The sequence below is a fragment of the Castor canadensis genome, chromosome 4 (assembly GCF_047511655.1).
Source record: "Castor canadensis chromosome 4, mCasCan1.hap1v2, whole genome shotgun sequence".
Classification (NCBI taxonomy): domain Eukaryota; kingdom Metazoa; phylum Chordata; class Mammalia; order Rodentia; family Castoridae; genus Castor; species Castor canadensis.
In genome coordinates this window covers 156,554,344-156,575,668 of record NC_133389.1, presented here as the reverse complement: position 1 = coordinate 156,575,668, position 21,325 = coordinate 156,554,344, and the positions used below count along the sequence as shown (strand labels likewise).

The 21,325-nt window shown below is 41.5% G+C and overlaps 1 protein-coding gene across 5 annotated transcripts in view; it reads left to right on the top strand.

Moving 5' to 3' along the window:
- Positions 1-17,580, top strand: part of Klf7 (KLF transcription factor 7) — an 85,034-nt gene extending 67,454 nt beyond the window's left edge. For all 5 annotated transcript variants that reach the window (XM_074071567.1, XM_020172233.2, XM_074071564.1 and 2 more), the window contains 2 exons: positions 8,620-8,743; positions 15,402-17,580. In XM_074071567.1, the coding sequence (XP_073927668.1) occupies positions 8,620-8,743; positions 15,402-15,453 (176 nt within the window). In that variant the 3' untranslated portion in view covers positions 15,454-17,580. The remainder of the gene's footprint in view (positions 1-8,619; positions 8,744-15,401) is intronic.
- Positions 17,581-21,325: the final 3,745 nt, after the last annotated feature.

Here is a 21,325-nt window from a genome sequence, read left to right as displayed (position 1 = left end):
GCCCCAAAGGATTTATTTCATTCTGTGTATTTCCCTGGCTACACTGTGCCAGGCAGGGTGGACCTAAGATGTGACTTGGTGTACTGCTCAGGTTCTAGTTTAAGTCACATGGAGAAGCCCTTGTGCCCTTGCCCTGCACGAACAGATGACAAGGAGTCTGCACACACCACACTCTCTGACCTTTTGATATTGCTGCCATCATATCAGCGCCTATCATTATGCTAGCACTTGACACATAACTGACTGTCACTCTCACATACTGGGCTCCTTCCAATCTTCATGACCACAAGGGAAGCAGGACAGATCTTTTTTTAAAATTTTTCTCCACACAATTAAGAACCATAAGTCTTAAAGAAGGCAGCTGACTCTACGAGGCTACATTGCTATTATGTGGGAAAGCCAGAGCTAGAATATTCTGTTTCAATGACTAGTCCATTTTTTCCTCCACTGGAGCAATGGTTCTTGAAGTGTGGTCTCTGGGCCAGCAGCATCAGCATCATGTGGGGATTTGCTAGAAATGCAGTGAAGCAGAGCTAGTGAATAGTTATGCAGGGTGAGTCCCGTTTGTTCTAAACCTTTCAGAGGTTTTAAGGCAAGCTGCAGTGTGAGAACCACCATCCTAGGAGACTGCATATGGCAAGAAAGGTGGCTATAGGAAATACAAACTATTTATATAGAGAAATTACTTTGGTTTTCATATGTATGCATATATATGTATATATATGAAGATATATGTGTATATATGTGTATATATGTATATGTAGGTATAACTTAGAGTACTATAGGAGCATACTATGTAGAAATGTAGTATTCTCTGTGGATAAAATGGAGAACAGGTCAAAGGTGGCTTCTTACCTCATGAAATTTATACTATTACAAGGGAGAGAGTTTCCAACCATCTCTGGGGGTGGGATGCGGAGATCAGAGTCCTCTTTGAGCTTTTTAGCTTAATGACCACTTCCTAAATGTCCAAGCTCTTCTGCTTTCAGGGTGTTTGCACATGCTACTCTTTAAACTTGCAAAGTTTTCTTCTCTCTGCACCTAGTTGCTACCTTCTCCTTCCTAACTCAGCATGAGCACCACTTCCACAGGTTCCTGATCTCATGCACAGAGAGTGTACAGATGGATTTTGACATCTGGAAGAGATGGGAGCCAAGAATCTGCACTTTAGCAGGTGCCTCAGGTCATCTGGATGCAGCAACAAGGAGAGAAGTCCTCATAACTGTGATGGGCTGATGTTCAGTGGAACAGCCGGGGCCCTGCAGATAGTCAGGCTAGAGTGCTGACAACAAAAGGGAAGGGGTGGAGAGTAGAGAGCCTGCAAAGGTGGAGCTAATGGATTTGGTTACTCAGTGTTTTCTCCCCTAGCCTCTCACTGTGAAGAATTGCTCTGAGATTCTGAGTATGGGAGACTGCTTTTCCCATGGGTGGGAATGTGGACATGGGAATACTAGATACTGGTCATGGGTGAAACCATGGGGAAGATAAGTCGAACTTGACTCACAACTTTTGCAAAGAAATGCATTTTAACCTGATGCTGTCCAGAACAGAAATATATGCTAGCCACACATGTAATTTTAATTTTTTTACTTTTAATATTTACCTAAACCAACATATGCAAAATATGGTCATTTCAACATGCTAAATTTTCAGTGGTGAAAGTTAAAAGCAATCCTACCAAGAGTACAGATTATGTTTACACTGCTTCAGTTTTTTAAATTTTAATTAAAAGTTCAATTCTGCAGTTCTCATAGCAACATTTCAAGAGCTCATAGCCACATAGGCCTTGTGCCTACTGAATTGGACAGCACAGTTATCGGTAGCCATGGATTTACTCAAATCTTCTCTCACTTCTCCATATTCTGGAGTAGAAACTGCACCTCATTGAGGATATGGTTTAAATTTTGGATTATAGATTTTTGAAGAACCATTCTAAGGTCATGAGCCAGCTGTCTGGTATTAAGCTAACCTGGGCCAGCCATTGCTTTATAGTTGTTTTAAGAATACTGTTAAAAATGGGGTGTTTGTCTGCCCTGAAAAATGACTGATGCTCTGTGTAAATGCAGTAGCTCTAGGAAGCCTTGAGTGAGCAAGTAATGGATGAATGAAAAATCAACATGGACATAAGTTAATGCTTACACATTTTATTTTATGTAGTAGCTACCACAAATGGTTTTGCAGTTCTGGAAAGTAAAACCTTTGTCTGATTTTCCATCAGTCAGCTAAGTCAAAAACTTAAGAAAAAAGAAAATTTTTAAGATTCAGGTGGAATCCAAGAGAAACTCAGGCAATTTTCCTGAACAGAGCCAGTTAATAACTTGGTATTGGGATTTTTTAGTTGTAGCACCTACAATTACCAGGCTACAAGTGATGCGTACTGGTTACTCTGTTTCCAGTGTTAAGAAAGCTTAGTGACATTTTCTCTTTACAATGGCTTATTCCCCCAGGTGGCTTAAATTCTCTAGTGCTGCTGTGATGTGAAAGCAATTGGTGGGTCATTGCTGATTTTCTCTGGATGTAGTGGGGGCCATATGAACCTCTTATGAAGTAAGAGGTTCCTTCCTCCTTCTTCTCCTTCTTCCTCCTTCTTTCCAGTTTGCATTTCTATTTTCTGAGCTGAGAAATTTCCCAGACCTTAAAACAAGTCCTGAAGAGACTAGAATATGGACATCCCAGATATCTACTAACTATAGTTAAAAAAAAAAAAAGGTAAAATTAGTTTTAACAGAAATCTAGGCATGTCAGAGTCCTAGTCTTTTTAGGACTTGAATTATTTTGAAATTTTGCAGCTTGGGAAATGCATGTAGAGAATTTGCATTTACAACATTTGTTTCCAAGGACCTTTAAACCTCTAATGCAAGATTCTGCCATGTGCCCATATTTTATGCCACAGACTGTATCTTAAAGGTAATTTTATAGCACAGTACATTTGACTTATCACTGGTGTTCTCCAGTGCAGCTTCGGAGAGAACCTTTACAAATGAGTTTCATAAAATGACGCACTTTACTTCCAGAGGGAATTTTACTTAGGAGGCTGAGGTCCTAGGGGTGAGGTCCACGAGAAAGGCTTTCAAGATCTCCCTTTTTTAGACACTGAGAGATAGGGAAAACTGGAAGCTATCTTTGATAGTGAAGAAATATTTCCTTATAGAAGACCACATTTTAGTTCCTATAGAAGAGGAATGTCAGATTTAAATAACCAAGCAAATATTTCTACTCTTTAAGCCAGTTCGATCAATTGACAGAAAGAGAGTCAGAATCACACAGGCCATCCTGTCCCTCTGTGTGGACTCTAGTTTTTCTTGAAAATCAGGATGGGTTTTTAAATTAATTCCATGTAATCAACAGGACTAATACAGCCACTGCTTTGGAGCTGTTGGTATCACTGTGAACAAAATGGATGCCTGCCTGAAGCTGATGGTCTGGAGGAAGCTGACAACAATACACTCAACAATGCAGGCTAACCTCAAAGTGACAAAGTGACACCATCTGATTTTTGTTTTGTTTTGTTTTTTCAGACAGGGTCTGTCTATGTAGCCCATGTGGGGCCTTGAACTCAAGATTCCCCAGCCTCAGCTTTCCAAATGCTGGGATTGCAGGTGTGTATCAGCACACCCAGGCAGAATCTGCTTTTATAAGTGATAGTGAGGGTAGGATTCTCTAAGGAGGAGACGTTTAGGTAGAGACCGAGACACAGAATGATATGAAGCAGCAAGAGTGGTCCAGACAGAGGAGGAGTAAGTATCAAGGCCCTGAGGTGGCAGCATGTGATGTAGGGCACAGCAGTGTGATGACTCCGGGAGGGGAGGGGAAGTAGATGAGATTGGAAAGGTAGCCAGAAGCCAGGCCATGCAGACCATGCTGTGGAGAGCGAAAGGAAACCACTTACACTTTTTTTTTCATCTTAATCTTTTTGGGTTGTGAATTTTTTGGCAGTCTGGTGGGACCTTCTGGAACCTTTTACAGAGTAATGTTTCAAATGCATAAAATAAAATCTACGGAATGTCAAAGAAACCAACTGTATGGATATATAATATATGAAGGTCCCCTGAAAGGGACACACATGCTGTGATTTCCATTTTCAAAGTCTTCTCTGATTGTTCTGGGGAGAGTAGACGGTGGGCACCAAGAATGGAAGTGCCCAGCTCAGTGAGCTGGGGCTGGGAGCAAAGCTGTTTCTATTTATCCTGTGAGGCACTGGCCTTAGAGGCAGGCTTGTGCAACAGTCTTTTTGAGTACAAGAAGAAAAGTGTATAACTTCTATTTACGTTCAATTTGTGATCTCTGTGAATGCAAGACGATGTATAACTTCTATTCATATTTAATTTGCTCTCATTCTTTTCCATTGCTCTGTTGAATGCATGTTTTACAATATCCTAATATGTTAGGACTTTAGTACATTTATATAATTCATGAATAAATCTACATATATTGGAGGTGCTTGCTCAGAAAGTATTTATGGTGGTGTTGTTTGATCCATTGAATCTGATGATCACAACTTAGAGAGTGTCCCTGTAAAAAAACTGCAAAAATGTCACATTGGTTTAGACCACACTCCATTTCAGGACCATTTTATGGGGGTGCTGAATTCTTGCCATGATTCAGCCTCACTAATGTCAGCTGTGTTTCTCAAGCACCCTTACCTCTTCTTAAGAGCCCTCATCTGGCTGTAAATCTATTTACACCTGATTAGACTTACTGTCACCTCTGAGGTGGCATGTACTCCTCAAGGAATAAGTTTCCTGAGGTTGTTGCCAGGTGGGAAAAGTGGCTCTTGATATTCACCCTAAAATCCTGGGGATTCTGAAGAAAGCCCTTTTTAGCACTGTGAGCTGAGTGTGCCACCTTGGGCCTTACTGCCCTCTGTGATGTGCTCACCTTCGTCTAATGCATGCATCCATTCCAGACTAGGGTCCTAATGTTTTAAGTGTCTCTTACCTGCCTGTCTCAGACAAAACTCTCCTGGACATTTTCCTTCACTCTTGAGGGGCAGTGAGCCTAGTGGTATGGACACTCCAGGTGCAACACACAGCATAGTGCTATGCAGGGGTGTGACATTTTCTGTTTTATACCCAGAAAGAGTGTCTGGAGTGAAGGAGGAAGAAAGGGAGGGTGAAGAAGAAGAGTTGATTTTGCAGGAAACCTACTTCAGTTACAGCAGAACTGCCACCATTCCCCTGACCACCATACAGAAAGTATTTCTTCCTTTTCTTCTCTAACTAAAGAAATTCTTTTATAAAGGAAGAAACTCAAACTTCTTATGAAATGAGCAAAACAGCCTTCAGGTAGGCTATTAAGATGAAACCAGTGCCTTGTGGCTAGAGGTGAGTCCAGTCCTCAAATCAAGCCTGGCGGCATTGGGGTCTTGGGAGAGGCTATCTTGGCCATGCTGAAAGAATTTCACATATCTGCCTCACCAGTAGAAAGTAGTAATGAAATTGAATACAGACCTGGAACTGTGGCCCCGCATCCAGAACCCTAAATATGTCAGCATACTCACAACTCTGTGGCTTTTTCTGTTCTCTGATCTCTGAACTCTGTTTCAGGCACTGCTCCTTCATTTGGCTGAGTTCTTGTTTGACTATTTAAATTTCTTAATTAGTGGGTATTTGCAGAAATGGTAACCTGAAGATAAACTGATTAGATATTGAAAAAAGAGCTTGATAAATCACTGTAATATAACTTAAGTATCAGGGCACAGAGGGACCTGTCCTTTACATTATTCTATATAGCACCTGACCACAGCAGAAAGCAGTGCTGGTATATAACATTCCGAACCACATCTGGCTACCTGCAGTTTCTCTACACAGTGGTCGCAGGGACACAGCCACTAGGAGGACACTGAAATTGTTTCTGGGTAGGATAGTTGAGGTGTGCTGTGCCAGCTAATGGTGAGCATCTGCACAATTTTCTGGGAAGTAACTAAAACCTTGATGCTATTTGTGAAAGAAAAACTAGTTAAAAGAATTTAGCAAAAGGGAAGACAGATAGCATGGAATGAGGGAAAAAATGCTCAGAGACATCCAGTTCCGTCTTCTTTATGCTTCTGTCCTTCCCTTGCCCTTCAGAATGTGGCTACCTTTGATGGATGGGTCAGTTTGATTGTGGGATTGATTTGGGGGACTGAATATCTTGACTTGTGGCTGTTGAATTTCATGGGATTTTCTACGTGCCTTGTTGCATTTTGTGTATGTTTGATCCCTGGGTGCCAGAAAACTCTACTTTTACTTTCTTTGAAGGTCCTTTTGGGTGTGGAGGACATTTTGAATTTCTGAAAACATAGGCACCCCATTTTCCTTATTTATTTATGCATTCATTCATTCACTTATTAATTCATTTGATGTGCTAGATCTCACTTGAAAGAACAGTGATCATTACAATGCCTTGTAATGATCAGTGGCATTGAGCAAATGATGTCAGATGTATCTCTTAAAGAGGGCTTTGGAGTCTCTTGCTTCTCTTTCAGAATAGACCTAAAGAACACTTCATTTTTCAGGTCTATTATTCTCCCATATACTGAGAAAATATTAAAAACTTAAAATGGCTCCCTGTTTCCCAATGTTTAAGCTGACCAGAGTGGCTCCAGACTTGGATGTGTAGAGCTATGAACTCTGAAAGTTTTTATTTGACAGCTAATTAGACCTTTCACCATAGCAGCCCCTGCAAACACGTGGAGGAAAGGTAATTGTAATTCATTGAATATCTTCTGGGTGCCAGGATCAAGAAATAGGACTTATGAATGACAACTCATTTCAAAATCATAATAAATATGTTTATTAATAAGCTCACCCCCATTTCACAGATAAAGCCAATGAGGTCTAGCATCTATAATGAATTCAGCAAAGTTCCAAGTGTGCTGATTCCCAAGTTTATGGGACACCTCCACTCAGCTGCCTTCTCTGTAGCGGGTGCATCTTTTCTGTACTTTTGGCTTTAATTAGCCAGAAGGTGAACTTTTAACACTGTCCAGTGTTTCATTCTATTCTCTGACTTCCAAAAATGAATGGGTTTCCTCCTGGGCTTCCAACCCTCCTTCATGGTCTCTTGGTTTCCTTAAAAAAAGAAATTCCTGTGTGTCTCATTCCCTTCTCTTATAGGTCTTACAGAGCAGTAGCTCACTAGGGCACTGATTTAATGAAATAAAAAAATTTCACGCATGTTTGGCTTGATTCTCGGTGATACAAATAGAGAATTGTGAATGCTTTGTAGTCAAGTTTAAAGGGAAGGGAAAGGCAAAAAGAAAAAGTAGGTCATGTACAGTAACTGGGTAATATTTTCTTAAGGGCTGCATAGTGAAGATTTAGCCATTGAAAATGGAGAAATAATGGTACATCCATTGCATGTCTGTATCCTAAAGTTAGATACTTCATAACATTTGCCAGTTACATGACTGTCATATGTACCAGCCACTGTTAATATGTAATTTGTATGTATATTGATTTGTCTAAATGTTTCAACATAGTATTGCTGTCTCTGAGAAAATAGAGGCACAGAGAGGTTTGTTAACTTGCCCAGGGTTAGACACTTGGCCAAGGTCATCCAACCTTGCTCACAGTTAGACATTTGGGATGGAAGTAGAAGCTGAGCCCAGAAAGGTTGGCTTCAGAGCTCTTGACCACTGTGCTAACCTTCCTTTCAGTGACTAGAGCTAAATTTCCTGACTTTGTGAGGTTTTACAGATTATTTTTCTTCTTAATTAAGACCAGCCCACCATACAATTGAAAAGGTAAATATTTGTTATGTTTGGTGACAGATGTGATGAGTTAAAAGGAAAAAAAAAGGTATAAGACAAAGTCATGAAGTTTCTCTTATATATTCCTCCATCTGAATTTACTCTATGAAAAGGTCACTTGAGCACAGCGCTCGAATTTAATGCTTCTAAGCAGTTTCCCTGTGGCTAAAACTTGCTCTTCAAATTGACTTCTAATATATTTTGGAATAATGTATGTTGCTAACATGAATGTTCTAGTCATTAAGTTATGGCCTTCCTAATTAGGACTTCTACGAGTTTTTCCCTAAGTGCCAGGAATTGGCAAATAATTTTCATTTTACTTCAAGTTGTAGCCCTTCTCCTTGACTGTCCATCCACTCACATTTACTGGAAGGAACAGTGGTTCCTTCTCCTTCAGGAGAGAGACCTGAGCTATTTCTCTTGTCAGTCAGCTACTTGCCTAAGGTTTGTGGTAGAAGGGGGTCAGGGAGGGAGGAGACTAAAAAGCCTGAAATGGTAAATTACTGTAGGTTCTTGAGAAAAATAGAATTAGAAGCATTTGTGGTTCAGATGAAAATAGCACATTTCCTTTCTGCTTGGACTGTGGGGGTCAAAGTACTCTGGGGAATAGAAAATAAATAAAAATTGATCCCTTAACAGGGAAATGCTCTGACTCTGGAAACTAAAATGACAGCTCCAGAGTTGAGGATCTTGTGAAGCCATATTTGAAGGTTAAAAAAAACAAAACAAAACACTAGAAGTCTTTTAAAAGTGTCATACTGTGTTAGGAAATCTGGTCTTAAGAATGATTTAAGCAGCCCTTTTCTGAGACCAACCACCAGGCAGCAGAACTTGATCAGATGTGAGATATTTTGTTGTTGACCTTGGTTCTTTCATGTCTCCTGCAGGTGAGAAGCCTTATAAGTGCTCATGGGAAGGATGTGAGTGGCGTTTTGCACGGAGTGATGAGCTCACAAGGCACTACAGGAAACACACAGGTGCAAAGCCCTTTAAATGCAACCACTGCGACAGGTAAGGGGATTTAGAAGCTGCTGGGCTAGGGAGGGGAAATGGTGACATGGGTTGGATGTGCTCTTGGATTTGTCACAAGCCTGTCTTACAGATACTTGGGCCTGGGAATGCCTTTTACTTCTCCACTAGGAAAACCAGTGTGAAAGTATGCAAGAGGTGGTATGAATTTGTGGTTCAGTTACACAAGCATTTACTGAATAATAGCTGTTTCCCAGTGTTAGTCACTGGGTATCAATAAGACATACTTCCTACCCTCAGGGAGATGATGCAGCAGATACCTTAATAGGAAAAGTAATAGGGTAGAAGATGCTCACCTGTAGCTGCTCTCTTCTGATCTTTTTATTAGTATCAATATTGCTTTCCCTCATCCCTGGTAATAAGAAAAAATGGAAAGTTTGCTTAATGGAAGGAAAGTTAGTTTATAAAGTTTTTCTCTGAAGTGTTATCAGAAATGAATTTACTTAGGAAAGTTCTCATTCTTTGGAGGCCTGGACCATTCTTTTCTCCATAAAGATAGGCACAAGGGTCCAAAAGCTTTGAGAACTCACCCTGTAATTCAATTTCAAACCTTCAGCATTTGAGAGTGGAAGAAGGATCACGCAGCAACAGATACTACCCAAGTAATATTATCTGACAGCCCTGGCATTATCAACCAATAAACCCCAAAATGGAGATTCTGCAGGCCAAGGTGAAGGCAGGATTAGGTTTAGACATAATCAAATAATGGGCTTGCATCTGAGTGTGTTATCCTTCTAATCCTATTTCTGTGTTTAAAAGGAAGCTTAAGAAAATTAACCATCTTTTTAATGCAATACTAAAGGTCTCGGTTATGATGAGAAAAATGCTTCTAATATGATAAAAGCCCCTGAAAGCCTCAGGGTTCCCCAGCATGGGCAGCAGCTTGCAGGATGGCAGGAGGAGTGAGTGAACAGGATGTCCTCAGAGGCCTGGCAGTCCTTGGGAGGAAATAGGATCACTGTGCATCCTGCCTCCCCCAGTCCTTTTGCCTTGCACCTCCCGCTGTCCAGGCCTTCCTCTGTAGTTTGCTTGTTTGGACAGCAAGCCAGGGATGGCCAAGTCTCATGTTGGCCAAGTTAGCTTAGTGCTGCTTTCAGATGCTTATAAATGAGCAATTATATTTTTCCTCCTTTTTTTCCTTCTTCCTGAGGAGGCTATTTTCCTCTTATCTTCATCCTCTAAGAACTAAATAAGGACCCCATGCCTCCTGGAACCTAGAGATAACCTCCCACCCAGGGCTAAGGAAGTACACTCCATGTAACTATTGTCTCCCACTGCCTTGAAACTCTGTTCTGCTACCCAGGAATACAACCATTGTTTAATTTCGATCCCACACCCTAACAGGCCTCTTGAGTATATAGGAATCAGCAGCTGTTCTTCTTCAGAATATGTCCCAGTGAAGTGTCCCCTTCTTTGATGTTCTCCTCAACTCCTATCTCAAGTGTCCCTGGCTCTTTCCTCTCTCTTCCTGGCTAAATAAGAAGCCTGCAGGTGGTGACTCTGGTTGCAGGCCTTTGAGAGAGAGCATTCCATTGTATCCACTGAGATGAAGATGACTTCTTTGTGAGTTGTCACAGCATGATGGCAGTAGGTACACACTCAAGCTGCCCATCTCTGAAGAGTGTTCAGGCTGTTACTTGCAAATTCTGAGCATTATGAGTTGTTGTAGTCCTTGGAAGTAAACAGCATGTATTTGTAAGGATAAAGTTAGGAATCCTCTCTTTAAATCAGCTGACTGAGGAATTTCCAACTTCCCAGCAGTTTATACATTAGCATTCAAACTGCCCACTTAGGTGATTTATGTGGAGAAATATTCCAAGCCTATTGGATATTGCGGTGAAGGAGGTTTCTGTGATGAGTAATTTGGTTAGTCTTTTGCTTTATTTTCTTCATGAAAATGCTCTGGAGCTGGAATTTGCTATACCGATGGTGCAAATTCTGTGGCATGGTTTGAGGGAGGGGATGCACCAGGGTCCTGTGGCATAGGCCAGTAATGCATTTTCAACAATGTCAGAAAGAAGGGTTGGACTCTTACTAGTGTCTCGTGACAGGCAGCATCTTGCATTTCAACTGCAATGAGTGTGCTAAGAATAGACAGGTCTGGGACTTGGTGTGAGGAATTGGAGTGGCTCCAGAGAAGAATTAAAGAATGCCTGGAGTGATCCAGGCTGGTATTCCTTAGGAGACTTTTACCTTAGGAAACAGAGGTTATCTGTAGTCCTTAGCAGGACACTGCACCCAGATAGCACCACAGCATGTGTGAGAGCACTACTGCCTCCTCTTAGAATCTGAGCATTCAGTCTGTCCTATTTAGAAACTAAACAGGATATGATCTTCCTTTCCTTAAGCATGTAACCAAGTCTAACTTATTCTTTCATTTGGTCTGTAGGGTAGTTTTAAAAATACATAAGGTGTCTTTATTTATTTTCTTTGCCAGTGTCTCATGTTGTTAAATGTCACACTTGTGCATGCACATACACACAAATTCCATATTTCTGGCTTTGCGTGGAAAAATCAGATCTATCCATAATGGACTTACATTACCACATGACCATCATTGGCTGAAGCTGAATAGCCATCACTATCCATTTGTGATGGCCAAGTGATGAGTATTTTTTCCAGTCTCCCGACCACTCCCTATTGCCTTCCCAACATGAAAGTAAACCATTGGTTGCCAAGTATTATCCTTATTCCTCTTCTGCAAAGAGCAGTATTTCTTCATATGCATGCTTTATCAGCAGTGGAAAGAGATAGTTCAGAGTGCTATGTGTTTTATCTGCCTGGACCCTGGAGGCGCTGAGGTTTGTGACCCTTAGCTTCAGGTTTGGGTTTGGGGGAGAACCAGTGGGGTGCGTGTGCCATTTTCTTACCATCAGACTGAACCAGGAAACCTACTGACTAATCAGTTGCTAGAAGGATGAGTCCTTTCACAGCTCTTGGAGCATGAGTCTTCTGATGGAAAATGCAAAATGTCATTCTCCCAACTCAGCAGTTAAAATCTAGGGGGACTGCTGCTTGGGTAGTACATCCAAGCCCTCGGGCAGTTTATAGGGGGCATTTTGACTTTTATGGAAGTGTACTTATGTGGGGTAAGAAATGCCAACAAGTATCTTAGTCCTATAGTACCCTAGAGGATTGCTGTTAGCTTCATACCCATGTGACTTCAGTGTGCCTTTTTCATGAGCAAAAGAAATAACTACGGGCTTTGACTCGTCCTCTGTACTGTACAAATTTCAGTTGTTAAGGATTTTATTTAAAGTCATCTGGCTGCTATGTAGTTATAAATACCCTCTAGGGGGTATATTACCCCTAAAATTATTTGACTCTGCATTTCTAGATGCCAAGTTTATCTATTGCCTTTCACTATTTCTATCAGGAAGAAGAAATTAATAAATCTAAATTAATCATGATTAAGTATCTTGTATATTGAATTTAAATAAAAATCTCAATAGTGAGGTCTAATTGTAAGCTTTGTGTACTTTCCAGAATTTAAAATAACAGTGCTAATTTTATTTCATACAGGTACAATTACATTTCATACCATGTTAAAGATTTGGTTTTTTCCCACTTTTTTTCTTTAGAAGATTGAAGAGTAAAAGCTGATGTTTGAATATACATTGCCAGATACCAAGCAATTGATAAAGGCACTATAAAAGTTGAACATGTACTGAATGGTTCTTTCAAATGAAGTTTAATAGAAGGAGTATTACTTTCCTAGAAGTTATCAGGACACAGAAAGGAAAGCAAAGGGGTTTGACCCACTGCCAGGGCCTCTCTTGTCTTCTCACAACTCAAATGTCCACATTCCCTTTGGACCAGCAGGATTCCTGTGCCTGCTCTGCTGCTTTATTACAGGTCCTTATTGCTGTGGGCTGGCCACTGAAACTCTAGATTAATGATCTAGTTGCTGCTGTAACCAATAGCATCAAACTTAGTATTAAGCTTATTTACTTTACAAATTTATTATCTTACCATTCTGTAGACTTAAAGTCCAGCATGGGTCTCACTGGGCTAAAATCAAGGTATTGGCAGGGCTATGTTCTTTTCTGGAGGCTCTAGAGAAGAGCCTTTTTCTTAGGTTTTCTAGCTTCTGGAGGCTGCCCACATTCTCTACTTATGACCCATTTCTCCATCATCAAGGCTACTCAGTCCTTCTCATGTGTTTCAGGCTTTTGTTCAATTCCCTCTTCCATTTTTAAGGACCCTTCTGGTAGCACTGAGCCCACCTAGATAATCCAGGATACTCTCCCTTCAGCTGATTGGTAAATTAATTCCATCCCCAACCTCTGTTCCCCTTTGCCATTTACCTGTGTAGATATTTGGGCAATGGGTACATTATTCTGCCCCACCACAGACTCCTTACATTGAAAGTTTACCTCTCTGTGTCTCAGGTTAAAAGGCAGATGTGGCTAAGAGCAAGGGCTCTGGAGTCAGACTACCTGTGTTCAAATCCTGACTTTGCCATGCTTTGAAGAATGTACTTGGGATAAATATGGTATCTTCTTTCAAGGTTTTTGTGAGCATGTTAACTTTTAAAAAGAAATACCTATAAAGAGAACTTCCCAATTTATATCTTCTTTTCCTAGTTTGTTGGGACTAGGAAAAAAAAAAGGAGAAAGAAAAAAGAAGAAATGAAGGGAGGAAGGAGGCCTCCTTCTACAGGCAGTGAGCCATGTGACCTATGCCCCACAACAGGACAGAGTTGTGCAAATTAAATGCCAGTTTTTCTGCAGCCTATATAGCCTTTTCTGTATACCAAGGAAACTTAACATCAAATCTCTTTTGGAGCTATTTCTAAGAGATTTTCCAAATAGTTTGCTCATACCAAATTGGGGCCCAACATAAGTGGGTGCAAATGGCAGTGTTGTTATTATTCAGTGTGTTGTTGGGTTATGTTATTTTCTACTGCAATTTTCACATTCTTAGGTGTTTTTCATTGTACCCCTGTCCTGTTTTGCTTCATTTCCTTCAGGTTCTATCCTGCACGTGTACTTATTTAAGGAATAGACACAAACAGAGGGTGTGGACAGTGTTGGGGTCAAAGGATAGGGTGGATTTTTAGTTTGTTTGTTTTGAGAATGAACAAACACAGGGAAATCCTGCTCTGAACAGGAAACCCCGCTAACCTGAGCAGGGCTCTTGCTAACATTCTAACAAGAGTTTTAGATGGTGGAGTGTCCCATGTTCAGGGGAGCCTGGGAATGTTCTTAAGGTCAGGAAGTGGACAGTTTCAGGAGAGGGATGGAGAGGGAGAGCACAAGCCAGAGCCAAGAGTAACTGTTGTCTTACATGCTCACTCTGCTAGGATTCAGGCCAGAATACTGCATTCATAGGCTATTGGGCATGGAAATGCCCACACTATTAGTTGTAAAATTCAGACTAGTGTTAGTGCCAAAGGGTGTTTATTAGCTCAGGTGACTATCAAGAACAGAATTCAGTTTGTCTTTAGGTTTGTGCAGATCCATGTTCTCAGATACTGTCTCTGGGACTCATTTTTTCCATCCCCAGTCCCCTATTTCTCTGTTGACTTTGTTCTCCAGCAGGCTCTTTCCCACAATGGTAGTATGGACACCAGCAGCCCCAGGCTTATACTTAGCAGTTTAGCAGCCCCAGTGGAGAAGGAGCCTCTCTCTTCCAATAATTCTAGCAGCTGTAGGGTCTGCCTCTGTGGGTCATGTGACTGTCATTTAGCAGATCACTGTGATCACAGCTTCACCCTTAAAAGGACAGTCAGCCCCATACCACTGAAAACAGAAGGATTGCTGTCTAAGAGAGAATCAAGTGTCTGGTGTCAGATGAAAGAGGAAGGAAGACAACCACTGTGTCTGCTCTGATGCTGAGGAGGGCACTTAGTTATGGACCTGAGGGACCAAGTCACAGTCCAAAAGAGTAGGCTTAGAGCAACCCCAAGTCTGCCATTACCCATCTATATGACCTCAGCTCAGCTTCTTACCACACACATGCACACACACACACATGGAGAACACACATGCACCATGAGGGGCTGCTGCTGTTACTGGGGAACAGGGGAGACGCCCCCACTCCCCAGCACAGTGCCTACATATTTTCCTTTATTTTCTTTGACTTAAATATAGAGTGCCTGCTCAAGCCTTTAGGCATCACAGGAGGCGTTCTTGGACTTTCATTATAAAGCTCGGGTCTGAAATCTGAGTGATAAACTATCAGTGTTCCACTATCCGATGACACAGGCCAATTACTCTTCTTCACTGTATTTGCAGTATATGACTGTGATACGTTTTCAAAGTACTTACACATTTGTTTCTTCTTCAAGATGTACAATTGCAGTTACAAGAGTTGACGTGTGTGGATAGCTTACAACGTGCAGAGCAGTGTTCTAAGTACTTTACATAGATCATCTTAGTTAATCCTCACAACCAACCTATGAGAATAGTGCTATGGTAACCCCCATCTGACTAATGAGAAATTAAGGCACAGGGTGGTTAATGAGCTCAGTGCCACAGCCATTGAAGAACTAAGATTCAAACCCAGCAGACTTTCCTGTTTCTCAGTTCACATGAACTGTCTCTTCAAAGTAAGCCTGATCATTTCCTGAGGGGGTGATGGAAGTAACATTGTTTCCTTGGACCACTCTGATATCCTTGTTGTTTATATATTCTAGGTGTTTTTCCAGGTCTGACCATCTTGCCCTCCATATGAAGAGACATATCTAAAAAAACATAAAGGCCAGAGTTGCCATGGCGTCGGCTGATGTCCGAAGGAAATGCCGTGAGGCAGAGGGCTGGACTTCAGGCGGGGACCCACTGCCTCGCAGAAGAAAGTTCTCACTTATAAACCTCTGTGTACACACTTGCACACACACATCCACACGCCCTCTCACACACAGACACACACACAGACCCACTGTCATGCACTCAACTATATTTAAAATATATACGTCTATTCCTTATGCCTTGCCCTAGCCAGATGGTAGAAGACGAAGAAGGAACCCAGGTGAACTCAGCACTCAGCTTACTTCAGCACTATTGGAATTACTTTCTGCTGTTGCCAATGGAAATCAAAGCAAATGGATGTGACGTCTCCGCGGGTGGACGGCAGTACGAGGGGCTTTACTTAACTCGCTTCTTGGTGCAACTTGATACGAGAATACATCGTCTTACAGTTGCATATGTGTAGCACTAATGTTTCTTTTTCAATAGTTGGGGGAAAATGACCTAGAAAACCAAATTGCAGTTTGGTAGCCAAAATTAACTCTTGGTTTATTTGTCTTTTGTGTGTGAAAAGTCCTACTATCCCGTGCGTCAGACTTCCTCACAGAACTGTTGATTGGGTTTGGTTCTTCTTAGTACCATTGAGATCTTTCCAGTCGGTACCAACGGCCTTAGCGGCGGCAGACTCTGGAATCACACCTTACACCTTTCTGGCCTGCATTTCTCTAGACTTCACTCTCAAGGGAGGAGTTTTCTTTTCTTACTTTTTTGACTCTTGCACACCATATGCACTAGGGATTCTGGAAACTTCTAGCCTGACTGCAAAGTGGCCAAGAGAATAAAGTCCTTGATGATAAATCACAGTATATCCCTTGAGCCTCACCTTATTGCCAGTGCTAGATTTTTTCTTTTTAATCTCTCTGTTTTTGCTAATGAAAACTTGAAAAGCTTATTTGGAAGCTTAAATGTTTTATCTTTTCTCCATGGACTAAACCTCTCCAGGACTCTCCCGGCACCTGGATGTCCAGCTCTCGAAGCAGCCAATCAGATGGGACACCACAGTTCTCTCATCCTCCTTAAGGCATGGTGACCTCAGCTCGTAGTGATCAGCCACTGTGCTGTGAGTCATTGCTACCCTATAACCATTTGCAGCATAGATGTCGCTAGGTCTCAAAGGGCAGCTGCGTATTTAATCTAACTCTGGGTTATGACCTGACAAAAAGCCAAAAATAGCACTCTTTCCAGGAGTGGGGAAACTGAGGATGCCTCCCAAGTCTAGTGGCTTCACAAATATCAGCCTGTCCTCTTCTCATGCCCACTGAGCTCAGTTACCCACTTGTTAAAATACACAGTTCAAAATGCCATTGTGGGAATGAAGGGTTGACCGTTAAGGAAAGGGCAGAGGTGTTTCTCTTGCAGTGTTTGTAGGTTTTGTTGGCTAGAGCACCCAGGATCAACAGAGGCCTCACATTTACTCTGCAGGCTGTCTCCAGGGGGGGTTACACTCCTCACTTGTCATCCCCCACACACATCCGATACTGGTCTCTCTACCCACATTGTTAGCTAGCTGGCACTGGCCTCAACTCCAAAGACTGCCTTTAGGACCATTAAATGGCCTATGCAAGCAAGTGGGGTGGTTATTAGGACAGATTGTATATTTTGTATATTCTGGGACCATCCCTTCAAGACACGTCTAAAATACAAAAGTGGCATTTGGTCCACACATGGTTGCTGCTCCTTCATACCAGCTGGCGCCCCTCCTGTCCTCCTTTGACTGTTTGACTCATTTGACTGTTAAAATGCCACCCCATCCGTATTTGGGATGCAAAACCGAAGTCTTTAAAAGGAAATTACAATATAAAAGACACAAACACATATATGACAGCAACTTTCAAGATCCTTGGCATTTGGGTTCTCAGCTTTCTACAACCTTTGTTTTCACTGAAATGTTGAAACTACTCGTCTGAGGGTAAAGGAACCTCTTTATCACAAATGCTGTCGCTGCCATCTGGACACTTGGGGCATTTCGAGATCTGCCCCTTAGAGTTTTCTTTCTCCATTTTTTTTTTTTTCAATTTAGACCAAAAAGAAAAAAACAAAACAAAAAAAAAAAAGAAAAAACCCTAAACATACACACATGCACACACACAGACACACACACACACACATGCATGTGCACACACACACATACAAAATCTGTCCATTTGCCGGAGGCAATTATGTATATGTTAGTTGGAGGGTATTAAAGGAAAAAAAATCAGTTTTATTCCAAAGATTTAAAACTAGACATGACTTAGAAACAATTTCTGGAGCACTGCTTGCTGACAATCTCGTTCTCGACTGCATTTGAGTGCATTTTGTGGCCAGTCCATCAGGGCATACCATGGGATTATATTTGAATGTGTGGTGCATCCTTTCTGGATGAAGGATGTGTGAGGAACCTTGAACCTCAGCTGTATTAAACTGTAGCACCTCCAGTCAGTGCACTAGATGAAACTTTAGACACCCTAACTTTTGTTGGTCATTTTCTTTTCCCTTTCTGTAGCAGCCTCCAGCGTGAATGCACGCACACACCAGTGATGGCATTGAGCCATGGCTACCACTATTTACAAATGTTCTCTCCCAGCTGGAGCTGCTTTGCCTCTCAAAATGCTATTATTAAGGGTTTATAATACTTAATTTAATTTTTGAACTGACCAATGCAAGGCTCTATTAAAAAGAAAGTTTTTTTAGATTAAAAAAAACGCAAAAGACTAATCATTGATGTTTGCTCCCTGTTGTCATCTGTGGTCTCATTTGAATGTGGCAGAACAAAGGCCCTTTGGTCCTCAGTGTCTGAAATGTTTGGTAATTTCTCTCTCTTTTGTATCAGTGAGGTCCTTTGTAATCTGCTCCTGATCTTTCTCAGAGCAGGGTGCAGTGAGATGCCACGATGGTGCTTGTTTGCTTCAGAGTCATTTGTTGACTGTGAGAATTGGCCTGAGAATTCGGTGGGTGCTAAGTGCATGGCTTGGAAACTGTTCTTCTACCTAGATTGACACCTGAGAATGATAACCAGTCCTAACCATGGGGTGAGCATAGCTCTGATCATTTTTGAAATGGATTTGTCATAAATTGTCCATCTCCAAAATGGCAGAGATGGTTGCCAATTACTGATAGAGTGAACAGATTTTTCCAGAAATGACCTGGATGTGCATTTTGCTCCAAGACTAGTTATCTCAACCAGTGCTGTGATGAACATTGGAAACCTAGTAAACCCTTTTCTCATTCAAATCGTTACCTCCTAACATTCCAGGGCAACCCAAATTTGAAAGGAAAAACCTGGCACGGTATTCCTTGTGATAGTCCTCTCCAGCACATTTTACCCAGGGTTCAGAGTTTGATGGGTAGAAGAAGTGTTTCTAAGCCACTGATAATTTTCTTTATTTCAAGGTATGCTTCTTTCTCCTACCACATGGCTATAAATCAGAGACGTGGAAACCTGAATTGGTAGCGCTGCTCCTAGCTACTGGCCTCCTGACTGTTGGTTCACTGGCCCAGCTTAATGCCTGGTGGTAATGAGTCTTGTGTCCAGAAAAAGAGACGTTTGGATTCCATGACAAAGCTGCATTTTGTAAAAATATTGGAGACCCCCAAATGACCTCCATGCTGACCATTCCTTCTAGAAGCCCTTCAAATGCCCCTTTCTCTCAATGCCATCTCCTCCCCACCTGCACCTCCTGTGCCCTTTTACATCTTTGATTGCCTGATTATAACAGGGTAAAAAGACAGCCAACCTCATGCACGATGAGCGGAACGAATTCCTAGTTTTAAAAAATCTTTGAAGCCAGAGAAGATTTTTTTTAAGGAGTTTAGTTTGGGATAAGCTTCCAGATTATCCATGTCTATTTGCATCAAAAGGGATATAAACGGGGTATTCAAATGGCTCGTCCAGTGTGTGCAGAACATTCTGCCTATAGCCACCACTCCTGCATTCTTTGGGAAAGCCAAAAGAAAGAAATTGCAAGAACAAAACCCAATGATTCATTTTGATGATTCTTAATGATTTCCTCTCTGAAAGTTACCTCTTATGATGTAAAATATAGTGGCAAGTGCTTTTGTCTTCTCATTTGCTTGAGCTGTTTTTAGAAGGAAGAAAGTAGGGGCAGTCAGAAATGCAACCCATTTGACAACAAAAATCAGACTCTTTCTTCCTTAACAGAAAATCACAGAAGCATTTTTGAGCTGCAATTTTGCACTCAAGACTATTGCCAAAGTCAAAATTCATTAAGCAGAACCTAGTTGAAATTTTTTCATGGAAGCTTTCCTCTGCATTTTCTGGAAGTGAAAGGAGTGGGGGTGGGAAGGGAGGACTCAAATTCTGGGTGTCTGGATTAAATTTCGGTAAACATGGTGATAGCTCAGTTTGAAACTGGAGGGCCTGGCCTGAATGCACATCAATGCCTTTCTGATGGCCTGCTTTCCTCTTTTGAGGATCTTTGGAAATACTTGAGATGGGATAACAGAAGTGTGTCAAAGAAAGCAAAGACTGCTTGTAAATAATGTGATATCTCATGACCAACTGCCTGAGGCTTCAGGGTTTTCTCTTCCTTTTAACACTCTTAAATCTCTTAGCTCATATAATAGATCCCAGAAAGGGGAAAAAGCTGCAATTAACTTTCTTATGCGCATCCTTCCAATATAGTACTGTATCCTTCAGGTGTTCTGGATTTACGTCTAAGTCCTCTGGAAACAGGTATCCAAAATGAGAGAGAAATCCTAGGCCATCACTTCACAAATACCCCGAACAATATACTCTTTTCAAACAGGGCTCTCTCTCCGTGGTCATGAGGGAAGGTTGATCCGTTCTTGGTTGGGGACTGTTTATACAATTTTTTTTCAACTGTGAGCTTTGGAATCGTAAATTGTTTTGACTCCAGCTTCTGTCTACTGCCATAAAAAGGACCCCACGTCAGAAAAATGAGGGTGGTGTGTATGCACACTCCTAGACGTGTGCGTATGTACCGATTGTACCTTCGCAGAAGGAAAACAGGCTACTGACGTTTAAGAGGAGTAGCCACCAGTGCCTAATATCTTTTGCGGGGGACGAATGCTTACAATTGCCAGTATATCAAAACTACACTGGGAGTTAGTTCCACATAGAGGGGAGGGGCTGCGGGTGGGGATAGGGTACATTTTAATCCTAGGCCTTTGGACTGGAGGCAGAGTGATTTCTGCAAATCCAGCTCCTGCAGGCTTTGGGGCTCATTGGCTGGTTCTCAACCTTTATGTTTTAGCATCCCAGCATGCTTTTTTTCCTGTCCAAACCCAGACTTAGTTTCCTTTCCTATTTTTCACTTCTGCTTCATTCCAGGGAGGAAAAATACACCTGTTATGACCAAGATCTCCTTGCTAACACAGAGGCAAAAATAAATGTTTAATGTTTTTGAAGCCTCCCCTTCCCTTCCACGACCATCCCCCCACACTCCCTCTTCCCCCTTCCTATTCTCCCCAGACTTCCCAGCCACCACAACTTTTCCCTCAAATCTCTATTATCCTCTTAACAGTTTCTTGAGGAAATTTATTTTTGCACTATACATTTTCCTTTTGCCAGATGTGTCTAACAAGTGTGTTTGGAAAGACCTGCTCCCAGCCCCCCCTCCCCCGCCTCCCCGGTCACATTCTCTCAGGCCTTCTCTGGTATTTATACTATATCACAGAAGTACCCAGTCTTATAGCCCTCGGTTATGCCTTTTTTTGACATTTTATTTTTTTTAAGCTTTTTATATATATATATATATAAATATATTACTTTGTCAAGTTTTTTTGCTGTACAAAAGTCTTAAGATTTAAAACTATTATTTGTATTATATGATGGTGGTATGTTAATGTTACA